Raw genomic sequence first — 13,115 nt, 5'->3', positions numbered from 1 at the left:
AGACCTGAAAATAGCTGTGCAGCGATGCTCCCCATCCAACTTGACAGAGCTTGAGAGGATCTGCAATGGGAGAAACTCCCAAAATACATGTGTGCCAAGCTTGTAGTATCAAACCCAAGAAGACTCAAGGCTGTAATCGCAGTCAAAGGTGTTTCAACAAAGTACTGAGTAAAGGGTCTGAATTCTTATGTTGTGTTACAGCCTGAATTTAAAATTGATTACATTTCAATTTTTGGTCACTGGCCTACACACAATACCTCATAAAGTCACAGTGGAATTATGTTCTTCAATTTTTACTAATGAATTAAAGCTGAAATGCTTTCAGTCAACAAGTATTCACCCCCTTTGTTTTTTTAAAAGTCAGTTAAGAACAAATTCTTATTTACCATGATGGCCTAAATACAATGATGGCAAGCCTAAATAAGTTCAGGAGTGAACACTTGCTTAACACGTCACATAATAAGTTGCATGGACTCACTGTGTGTAAAAATAGTGTTTAACAAGATTTTTTTAATGACTACCTCATCTCTGTACCCCACACATACAATTATCTTCAAGGTTCCTCAGTCGAGCAGTGAATTTGAAACACAGACTCAACCACAAAGACCAGGGAGGTTTTCCAATGCCTCACAAAGAAGGTCACCTATTGTTAGATGGGTAAAAAAAAAGCAGACATTTGAATATCCCTTTAAGCATGGTGAAGTTATTAATCACACTTTGGATGGTGTATCAATAAACCCAGTCACTACAAAGATACAAAGATTGTACTTTTTGGAGAAATGTCCTCTGGTCTAATGAAACAAAAATAGAACTGTTTGGCCATAATGACCCTCGTTATGTTTGGAGGAAAAAGGGGGAGCCTTGCAAGCCGAAGAACACCATCCCAACCGTGAAGCACGGGGGTGGCAGCGTCATGTTGTGGGGGTGCTTTGCTACAGGAGGGACTGGTGCACTTCACAAAATACATGGCATCATGAGAGAGGAAAATTACGTGGATATATTGAAGCAACATTTTAAGACATCAGTCAGGAAGTTAAAGCTTGGTCGCAAATGAGTCTTCCAAATGGACAATGACCCCAAGCATACTTCCAAAGTTGTGCCAAAATGGCTTAAGGACAACAAAGTCAAGGTATTGGAGTGGCCATCACAAAGACCTGACCTCAATCCTATAGAAAAATTGTGGGCAGAACTGAAAAAGCGCGTGCGAGCAAGAAGGCCTACAAACCTGACTCAGTTACACCAGCTCTGTCAGGAGGAATGGGCTAAAATTCACCCAACTTATTGTGGGAAGCTTGTGGAAGGCTACCCAAAACGTTTGACCCAAGTTAAACAATTTAAAGCCAATGCTACCAAATACTAATTGAGTGTAGGTAAACTTCTGACCCACTGGGAATGTGATGAAAGAAATAAAAGCTGAAATAAATCATTCTCTCTACTATTATTCTGACATTTCACATTCTTAAAATAATGTGGTGATCCTAACTGACCTAAGTAAGACAAGGAATTTTTACGAGGATTAAATGTCAGGAATTGTGAAAAACTGAGTTTAAATGTAGTTGGCTAAGGTGTATGTAAACTTCTGACTTCAACTGTATATCCATACTATCATTTATTCATTTTTTACCCTGCATTATTTCATTTTGGGGATCTTTATTATCCACCCGCACAGTAGGTGGCGGAACTCACATATTGTTACGAATGCCTTTATACCAAAGAAGTTGATGAACTACACTTCCTCTCCAGTTACTCTTACACACAGGTATTCAGAGCAGGCTAGATATCCAATTAGCACAGGTAGCCAGCCGCCTATGTCTTCTGTCTGTAACCAAGCGATGTGACATGGAATATGGCCATGTGGGAACACTAACCATACCCTATAAAAAGGTATGTAGTAATTGAACCTTTTGTTTTTTTAGAAAATTATTTCACACGGATATGAAAGATACATTCCTTATGTTTCCAAAAACGTATCGCAAGCGATGGGTGTTAATGTTTAGACTAGCATCGGGGCGCTTAACAAAACACCCCCGGTCAGAAGCTACTATTGTCAATAGGTGCTAAAACAGTTAGCATCTACAGTATGAATGGGGTACATAGTACATACCCTGCCTTCTGTGCACGCACACCCACACCAAAAGACATTACCCTTAGTTCCTTATCTATTTTATCTCCCACACATAGACAGACACATTGGCGACCCGTCATTCAGGGCAGGTAGAGCCCCACCTGTTTAGCTTCAAATAATAATTATAAATGTGTGTTTTGCATGCATGTCGCATATCAGTTTGCAAACAATGTAAAAAAAAAAATAATAATAATAATAATCATTGAGTTAATAAAGCCGCATACAAACATGCTCTTTTTTGCTTTCTTGAGTAAGGCATCTCCAAAATGCAGGTGTTTCAGCCTAGCTCAGTGCTTTCTGTGGTGGTGGGGCAGCCATCGGAAAATACGGAGCATAGGGGTTGGTAATGTTCTCTAGCCTCTCGTGATTGGCTCAGTGTTCTGTCACTCAGGGGGACACTACGTCACCGCAAAAATCTACCGGTGCTGCCAAGAAGGCTCAAAGTCATTGGCCACAGATAAAATGACATCAAATCACGTCAGTGTTTCCTCTGTGTTCATTTACGTGTGGCGCTACGCCAGGGCAAAATCATTGCCGCCACACAAAAATAAACATCCTATTTCTACCAAACACAGTTTCAATAAAGTTCTGTAAAGCACATTCACTTTTCTTGGTAAATAGATCATCTGTCTGGGTTCAACATAGTTCTGAAGGTTATTTAGCTCTGTGGCAGTCAGCCTGCAACTCAAGAAACACAGCGCGCCAGTGACCAGCGCTCTGCAGTGCGAAACACAATAACTTGAATCACTTCAGACTGAACCTGTGCCCAACACAGAAGCTTTGCAGCACGAAACACAATTCACTTGAATCATGTCAGAGTGCACCTACGTGAGAACCTGCAAGAAAGATACGTTAGCTAGCCAACTAGTCAACTACATACGCTAGCTATAACCTAAAAACTCTACTAACATGATTTAGATCTATAATATTAGTGATAGAAACATGGTTAACAAACGTTACTAGTCTAGCAAGTTAGCTAGTTCATTTGGAAGATTCAAGTGCAAGCAAGATAGATACATTTATCGGTCTTCAATTCAATTTTTTTCCCTCATTAGTTTATTGAAATATTTCCCGCCACAGCAATGAAAAAGAAATGGGGCGCAGAGACAAGTGTCAGGTAACATTAACTTAACTAGCTTTCAAATCAGCCTGAATTAAATGAAACTTGATTTAGTTAGCTAACTCTTTAAAAGCTTAAGCTATCATTTTTTATAAGTGTATGGCTTACTTTACTAGACAGAGAAGAGGCAGAATCCCGGGAGTGAGGTAGGGATGCATGAGGGTCAGAGAGGAGCAGAAGAGAGAGCCAGGAGGGGAGATGGAAGGAGAAAAGGAGGAGAGGAGTAAAGCCTACAGCATTATGTGTAGTTTTGTAATGCTTGCTATCTGTAATAGGTATTACCCCAGACACCAGTAATTCCACTAAACTACACTCTACATCCCGTCTAGGAATGTTCTGCCGCCTCTGCCGTCAACATAGGCAGACTGCTAAAAGGGGTGTGTCAAAGCACCCTTTTATTGAAATAGGGGCCCAGATTCATCGGCTGGACTATATTAACCGGCACTCAGGGATAGAGCACCACATGGAAAGTGTGAGGGCTCATGCAATGCTGGCAAAAGGTAAAGATTGTTCTATTGGATCCTTCCATTTCTCAAAATGTCTTCTAATGTAAAAGATGTCTCAGATTGTGCACTAACCGTGGCTCAGTAATAACGCATTATGTCTGTTGCTGATCACATGCTCCTCAGTCATGGTTGCATTCGAGCCAACCACAGTGCTTGAGCACGAGGCCGTCATTGTGGGTTTTAAATGTCTGTAACATCTAACAAAGCGGGAGCAGGCCCATCACACAAACTTCCCATAACTGCTGGACCTTGCTGAATTGCTGGGTTGTGACTACTTCACAAAAGCTCAAGGTGTTTTTGTTCATATTTTCTTCACTTGTTATTTAAATGTCACCTGACTTATTTCACATTGTTCTCATTTACTTGAAGATTGGCAAGAACACAAAATACAGGTCACACATAATAGTGGACGAAATGTTGAAGATTCTGGCTCAAGTTGTGGAGAAGCCTATCATCCATGACATCCAGACATATGTAGCCAATGGCCTGGAGCCTGATGAATAGCGGATTTTGAAAAGGCATTTGATAAAGTAAGATTGGATTTTATTTATAAATGCCTGGATTTTTTGAAATTTCAGTGATTCTCTTATAAAATTAGTATAAATAATGTATGGCAACCCCAGGTGTAAAATAGTAAATAATGGCTACTTATCAGAGTTTTGAATTGTCAAGAGGAGCTAAACAAGGGTGTTCACTGTCACCATATCTATTCGTTATGGCCATCGAAATGCTAGCTATTAAAATCAGATACAATAACAGAGGATTAGAAATCCAAGGCTTAAAAACGAAGGTGTCCATGTATGCCGATGACTCAAGTTTTATAATAAGTCCGAAAGCTAGATCCATGCAATGTCTCATTGAATATCAAGATAACTTTTCTGTACTCTCTGGACTAAAACCTAATTATGATAAGTGTACAATATTACATATTGGATCTTTAAAAAAATACAACTTTTACATTACCCTGCAGTTTACCTATAAAATGGGCTGATGGTGAAGTAGACATACTTGGTATTCATATCACAAAAGATATAAATAAGCTCTCCACAATGAATTTCAATAGAAAACTTGTAAAAATAGACAAGATCCTGCAACCATGGAGGAGAGGTAAACACCTGTCTATTTATGGAAAAATTGCCCTGATTAACTCCTTAGTCATATCTCAGTTTACTCACTTACTTATGGAGCTGTCTACTCCTGATGATTTGTTTTTCAAATCATATGAGCAAAACATATTTTGCTTTATCTGGGACGCTAAACCAGACAAAATAAAGCGTGCCTATCTACAGTCGTATGAAAAGGTTTGGGCACCCCTCTGAGGCTGCATAATAATTTACTCTGTCGTCACAGAAAATGATCACAGTGGCATGCCATTCATTTTCTAATAAAGCTGAGTTCTGGGGTATTGTCCAGACAAAGATTTTTAGTAATATTAAGCAATATTAAGTTGTATGAAATTAAATCAGATGTGAAAAATAGGCTATGCAAAAATTTGGGCACCCTTGTCATTCTGTTGATTTGAATACCTGAAACTACTTAGCACTGATTAATTGGAACACACAATTGGTTTGGTGAGCTCATTAAGCCTTGAACTTCATAGACAACTGCATCCAATCATGAGAAAAGGTATTTAAGGTGGCCAATTGCAAGTTGTTGTTCTCTTTGAGTCTCCTCTGAAGAGTGGCAACATGGGGGCCTCAAAACAACTCTCAAATTACCTGAAAACAAAGATAGTTCAACATTATGGTTTAGAGGAAGGCTACAAAAAGCTATCGCAGAGATGTAAGCTGTCAGTGTCCACTGTGAGGAACATAGTGAGGAAATGGAAGGCCACAGGCACAGTTCTTGTTAAGGCCAGAAGTGGCAGGCCAAGTAAAATATTGGAGAGGCAAAGGCGAAGGATGGTGAGAACGGTCAAAAACAGCTCACAGACCACCTCCAAAGACCTACAACCTCATCTTGCTGCAGATGGTGTCACTGTGCATCGTTCAACAATTCAGCGCACTTTGCACAAGGAGAAGCTGTATGGGAGAGTGATGCGGAAGAAGCCTTTTCTGCACACACGCCATAAACAGAGTCGCTTGAGGTATGCAAACACACATTTGGACAAGCCAGCTTCATTTTGGAATAAGGTGCTGTGGACTGATGAAACAAAGATTGAGTTATTTGTTCATAACAGGGGACGTTATGCATGGCGGCAAAAGAACACAGCGTTCCAAGAAAAACACTTGCTACCCACAGTAAAATTTGGTGGGGGTTCAATCATGCTGTGGGGCTGTGTGGCCAGTGCCGGTACTGGGAATCTTGTTAAAGTTGAGGGTTGCATGGATTCCACTCAATATCAGCAGATTCTTGGGAATAATGTTGAAGAATCAGTCACAAAGTTGAAGTTACGCCGGGGCTGGATATTTCAACAAGACAACGACCCAAAACACTGCTCAAAATCTACCCGGGCATTTATGTAGAGGAACAAGTACAATGCTCTGGAATGGCCATTCCAGTCTCCAGACCTGAATATCATTGAGAATCTGTGGGATGATTTGAAGCGGGCTGTCCATGCTTGGTAACCATCAAACCTAACTGAACTGTAGATGTTTTGTAAGGAGGAATGGTCCATAATACCTTCATCCAGACACTCATTAGAGGCTATAGGAAGCGTCTACAGGCTGTTATTTTAGCAAAAGGAGGCTCTACTAAATATTGATGTGATTTTTCTATTGGGGTGCCCAAATTTATGCACCTGTCTAATTTTGTTTTGATGCATATTGCACATTTTCTGTTAATCCAATAAACCTCATTTCACTACTGAAATATTACTGTGTCCATCAGTTATTTCATAGATCAAAATGAAATTGCTCATCCAAACACCCAATTATTTATAAATGGAAATCATGGAAATTGTCAGGGGTGCCCAAACTTTTTCATACGACTGTATATAATGAATATGAATTGGGTGGGTTGAGATTATTAAATTTAAAAGCACTAAACCTCTCTCTATAAGCTTCACTTACTCAAAAGTTTAACTTGAACCCTAAATGGTTCTCAAGTAGATTACTAAGAAAAGCTCATCCATTGTTTAACATTTTTATTTTTGCCTTTGTGCAGATTGCCATGTCTCATTTTCAATTAATTGAAAATGATACTTTGAAAAAAAGTCTCTCTTTTTCAAACAAGAATTGCAGAGCTGGCTACAATTTCATCACCCTGAAAAGACAGAACAAATATTACAACAAATATTATGGCTGAACTCAAATGTGCAGGTTGATAAAATACCTGTATTTATGGGAAAGATGTTTGAAAAGGGTATTTTGTTCTTAAATTATATTGTAAATTGGAATGGTAGAGTTATGTCCTTCATGGAGTTATCAGAATTGTACAGGAAGGTCTGCTCAATCCAAGAGTACGACCAACTGATTACAGCATTACCCCAAAAATGGAGGAGGCAGGTGGCAGTGGGAGGAGGTGGGGAACTGGTCTGTCTGCCCAATATAAAGGATCAAAACTTGCGGAAGAATAAAAATAGCATAAATAGGAAAGTATACCAGTTTAATTTGAGGACCAGGATGTTGACAACTGTGCCATACAGATTGCAAAATAGTTGGGAAGAGATTTTTGATGTACCGATTCCATGGTACAGGGTGAATGAGTTGATATATAAAACAATGCAAGAATCAAGACATCATGCTTTTCAGCTAAAATTATTATATAGAATTCTTGCCACCAACAAAATGTTGAATATTTTGCGAATAAAATCATCGAAGCTCTGCAGATTTTGTTGTGAGGATACAGAATCAATAGACCATTTATTTTGGTATTGCCCTCAGGTTCAGGAATGGCTGAAAATGCATAGCATTGATCTAAAATTGACCCTAGAAATAGTACTGTTAGGAGATCTGGAGAGACCGGGTCAGTCAATTACTAATATACTAATACTCTAAGTAAAAGTATTTATCTTCAACTTGTAATCTGTGGATTCTATTCGATAGATTGAAATTGTACATCACAGCATAGTTGAAAGATATATGTTGTGTAGAAATCCGAAGAGGGTGGCCAGCAGCGATAGGTGGGATGGACTGCGGGAAGCTAAGGGTTGGGATGTGGAATTGGAGATGTAGAGTAGAGTTGCAGTGCGGGAGATAGAATGATGGTCAAAGTTAAAAGTAAAAAATTAAGTCAAAATAAAACTTTATAAAAAGTATGTTTGAATGACACTGAGGGGCAGTGTTTTTACAGCTAATGCTGGTTTGCCTGAGGCTGATGCCGTGCAGGTGTTTGAACACATGCATATACACACACTCTCATTCAAATAAACGCATACAAGAACACACACATACATGTAATAGTGCCAGACATGCACACAAACATATACAGTTGGCATTGCTGTTATGATTTTAGTTGTCCTTGATGTCCTTTGTTTTTTAGTTTGGTTGGTTGATTATTTATTTATTTTTTGCATTGTTTGACGTTTTCTTCTGTCTTTTTCTTTTTTCTCTTTAGTTCATTCACTTGGTTGTTGGTGCATTGGGGGGGGTTCTTGGGGGTGGGGAATGGAATTAATTGTATTTTTATTTTTCTTCTTGGGGGGGACTGTGGGAGGGCTCTCGAATGGTTGAGGGACAGCTATTGGGGAACTGTGGGGGGAATCTTGGAGGGTTCGGGTTCACATTTTTTTGCCTGGTGGGAGATCTGTCAACGTGCCCTTGAGCAGGGCATTGACCCTGGATGCTTCTGTGTGTCACTCTGAATGGGTGTCTGTTGGATGACTGGTATGGTGTAGTTGTTGAGCGGCTTCACTGCAAGTATATTGTATGTTTCGAATATTCAAGCAAAAAAATATATAATTACAATTAAGAAAGGAAGACATCCTCTTTCTAGAGCTCCGACCTGAAGATCACTGACGTAATCATGATTCGACGTTGTTTATTTCCGAGTTCCCAGTTGTGTTTAAAGCACCATAAATCCAGAGAATGCCAGACTTTTATGACAAAATTTGCCCACTAAGGACTGCCGCGCCACTTTCCTGTTAAAGTGACCACATCAAAACAAAGTGAGTCCAAAAATGTCTTGTATGCTGCTACATAAATGATGTAATATGCCAGGGAGATAATATTACTTTCATAGCTACAGTATACATAAGTGTTTGTTGTGTAGTAAGCTGTTAGTAGCCCATGTGCCTCACCCTAATAATTTGGTCCCTTTAACCTCTCTGGCGCATGTGGGACGAATTCGTCCCACCTACGTAACAGCCACTTCAATCCAATGGCGCGATTTTTGAATCGTTTGAAATACTATTACTTCAATTTCTCAAACATATGACTATTTTACAGCTATTTAAAGACAAGAATCTCGTTAATCTAACCACACTGTCCGATTTCAAAAAGGCTTTACAACGAAAGAAAAACGTTAGATTATGTCAGGAGAGTGCCCAGCCAGAAATAATCAGACACCCATTTTTCAAGCTAGCATATCATGTCACATAAACCCAAACCACAGCTAAATGCAGCACTAACCTTTTATGATCTTCATCAGATGACACACCTAGGACATTATGTTATACAATACATGCATGTCTGTTCAATCAAGTTCATATTTATATCAAAAACCAGCTTTTTACATTAGCATGTGACGTTCAGAAAAAGCATACCCCCCGCAAACTTCCGGGGAATTTACTAACAGTTTGCTAAATTACTCACGATAAACGTTCACAAAAAGCATAACAATTATTTTAAGAATTATAGATACATTACTCCTCTATGCACTCGATATGTCCGATTTTAAAATAGCTTTTCGGATGAAGCACATTTTGCAATAATCTAAGTACATAGCCCGGCATCACAGGGCTAGCTATTTAGACACCCACCCAGTTCAGCCTTCACCAAAATCACATTTCCTATAAGAAAAATGTTCTTACCATTCTTGTTCTTCGTCAGAATACACTGCCAGGACTTCTACTTCAATAACATATGTAGGTTTGGTCCCAAATAATCCATCGTTATATCCAAACAGCGACGATTTGTTCGTGAGTTCTAGACACTATCAGAATGCTACATCACGGTCTCGCGCATGGCGTGACAAAAAATGTCTAAATATTCCATTACCGTACTTCGAAGCATGTCAACCGCTGTTTAAAACCAATTTTTATGCCATTTATCTCGTAGAAAAGCGATAATATTCCGACCGGGAATCTGCAATGAGCCTAAACAGCCGAATTAAATTTCTCCACGGGGGCGAATCGTGCACGTGCCTCATTCAATGGTCCTCTGATCGGCCACTTACCAAAGGCGATAATTTGTTTCAGCCAGAGGCCGCCTCGTCAACCTTCAGGTATTTCGCGGGTTCTGAGAGCCTATTGGAGCCCTAGGAATTGTCACGTTACAGCTAAGATCCTTACTTTTCAAGAAACAGATGCAAGACGCACGACTCCTTGTCAGACAGGCCACTTCCTGCATGAAACCTTGTCAGGTTTTTGCCTGCCATAGGAGTTCTGTTATACTCACAGACACCATTCAAACAGTTTTAGAAACTTTAGGGTGTTTTCTATCCAAACCTGAACAATAATATGCATATTCTAGCTTCTGAGTTGGTGTAGGAGGCAGTTAAAAATGGGCACATATTTTTCCCAAAAATCTCAATACTGCCCCCTAGCCCAAACAGGTTAACCCTCAATTTAGCTTACTGTTCTGACTTGGTGGTGCACATGAAGCCTACAGCCTGTTTTAGAGAAATGTCATCATCTAATATTGTAAGCACTTTCATTATCTGCCCCCTTTATTTATCCTATGTTTCTGACTTGGTGTACAGGGAGAATACTGTAAGAACGGCCTATGTTCTGAATTCTGTCGCTGTACATTTCAAAAGTGCTGAACAAATAGTTATATTGACTACGTCCGTCCTAGCACGCTCATTGTCTTAATCGAAATTACAGATTGCCTCTTATCCGCTCGTTGTCCCCTTACGCCATAGTTTATACATCTCATTTGTCAGTAGAAACCACATTTGTTTAAGCAAGTCAACCATATCAGCTATATTTTTTTAAGGCAGAAAATGAGGCTAAATGAACTGGCTCCGCTGATAGCCAGGTGTAGCAGTGGTAAGGTGTTGGGACTGCTGTTGGGAGGGACTCTGCTGTTGGGAGAGCTTTATGTAGGCCCTAAGTTTGTGGGCACTGTTTGTCACCGTTATAGTGCAATTCATGTATTGTTTAGTGTTGTGTTGTGGCTTTGCTGGCATGCATCAAAAAAAGTTGGGAGTTTGCCTCACCAAGATGTACATGCTAATATCGCAACTGTACAGACAGGTGGACAGTATATGGACTCATTTTCAATAATTTACTTACCTGTGGACTGGATCTTGAGCTCAAAGTAACTCTTGTTTTGGTGCAGGGGAGCGTTGGCAAGGCAACAACCGGTGCCACATATTCTCCGGCCACTCTTCACTATGACTACATCGGTGCCTGAAGGAGAAAGAAATCTAAATATTTTTTTTATTTACGACTGCAGTGCCTTGAAAACAGCCAGGTGGACGTTAGACCCCTAGCAAGCTACGTTGATTTGTTAGCCAAGCTAGGCTAACCAGACCGGCCTTTACTGCTTAAAACACAACCGTCGGGAAAGTTTTTGCCTCTCACCCATATGATGCGTGTCTAACTGGACGGTGGGCATTTCTTTGAGAGGAATATGCCCCGTTCCCCCATCTCCGCAGCATCCCAGGCAACACGTAAACATCGCAGCAATTTTTACACGGTCGTCTCTACTTACCACAGCCACAAAGTCATAAACCCCGCGTATTTCTACAATGTCACTTATTTAAATGTGATTTTTAAACCTAAACTATACTGCTAACCTTATGCCTAACCTTAAATTAAGACCACAAAGCACATTTTAGTTTTCATTAATTTTACGATACAGCCAATTTGTGGCTGTGGTAACTAGTGGAAACCTTCCTTGCGCTGAAATATTATCCGGAAACAGAGTCACATCGACGAAGTCAACGAGCTCTGAAAGAGCTCATGAGAAAAGCTACCATCATTATGAAACAGGGACACCTGGTGGGATCCATAACACAGTGTCATGAGCCAAACATACGCTCCTCTCAAATGCGTCCAATCGCATTGCTTGCGAAGATACGCAGATGCTCCTGATGGCATGGAAACAAGGGAAGAAAATCAAGGTCAACATATTTTTTTTACACGTGACTTAGTAGCTATTGGTTATCAATGTGTCAAGCATTGGGACACATGACATGATCGTGTGTGGAGTGGCAATTCCATCTCCTGTCAAAAAAGGGGGAAATGCCTATACACCCCTATTGTTGCTGGGTAGACCTATATGTAATGAGTTAAAATATATATATAAGGAGCACTTTCAGTAGCATATCACTAAGTCTTTTGATAGCGCTTCCAATTGGCTTCTTTGTATCCATGCACTGAGCATTGGTGGGGTTGAACATTAACTTACAATGCAAACTCACATACCTGATGTTCATATATATACAGGCGGTATATTGGCCATATACCACAAACCCCCGAGGTGCCTTATTGCTATTATAAACTGGTTACAAACGTAATTAGATCGGTAAAAATAAACGTTTTGTCATACCTGTGCTATATGGTCTCATATACCACGGCTTTCAGGCAATCAGCATTCATATATATATAGATATGTATATATGTATATATATGTATATATGTGTATATATATGTGTATATATATGTATATTTGTATATATATGTGTAACCGATGTGAAATGGCTAGTTAGTTAGCGGTGGTGCGCGCTAATAGCGTCAGAAGCTATACTGTTACATATGTATACATATATGTGTGTGTATATATGTATGTATGTATATGTATATATATACATACATATATACATACATATATACATACATACATACATATATTATATATATACATATATATAATTATTTATATGTATATATATATATATATGTGTGTATATATATGTATATATATGTATATTTGTATATATATGTGTAACCGATGTGAAATGGCTAGTTAGTTAGCGGTGGTGCGCGCTAATAGCGTCAGAAGCTATGTGTGTGTATATATGTATGTATGTATATGTATATATATATACATACATACATACATACATATGTACATACATATATACATACATACATACATTATATATATATATACATATATATAATTATTTATATATATATATATATGAATGCTGATTGCCTGAAAGCCGTGGTATATGAGACCATATAGCACAGGTATGACAAAACGTTTATTTTTACCGATCTAATTACGTTTGTAACCAGTTTATAATAACAATAAGGCACCTCGGGGTTTGTGGTATATGGCCAATATACCACGGCTAAGGGCTGTATCCAGGT

At 39.2% G+C, this 13,115-nt stretch overlaps 1 protein-coding gene across 1 annotated transcript in view; it reads right to left on the bottom strand.

The window, feature by feature from the left end:
• The window catches only part of LOC115155839 (SPRY domain-containing protein 7), a 41,851-nt gene extending 29,581 nt beyond the window's left edge, over positions 1-12,270 (bottom strand). The window contains exons 1-2 of the mRNA XM_029702818.1: positions 11,379-12,270; positions 11,088-11,204 (exon numbers count right to left, since the gene is read on the bottom strand). Coding sequence (XP_029558678.1) covers positions 11,088-11,204; positions 11,379-11,475 — 214 coding nt within the window. The 5' untranslated portion in view covers positions 11,476-12,270. The remainder of the gene's footprint in view (positions 1-11,087; positions 11,205-11,378) is intronic.
• Between the last annotated feature and the right edge of the window lie 845 nt (positions 12,271-13,115).

This window comes from Salmo trutta, chromosome 20 (genome assembly GCF_901001165.1).
Source record: "Salmo trutta chromosome 20, fSalTru1.1, whole genome shotgun sequence".
NCBI classification, from domain to species: Eukaryota; Metazoa; Chordata; class Actinopteri; order Salmoniformes; family Salmonidae; genus Salmo; species Salmo trutta.
Note: the sequence above shows the minus strand (reverse complement) of the source record. Positions and strands in the feature narration are given on the sequence as shown.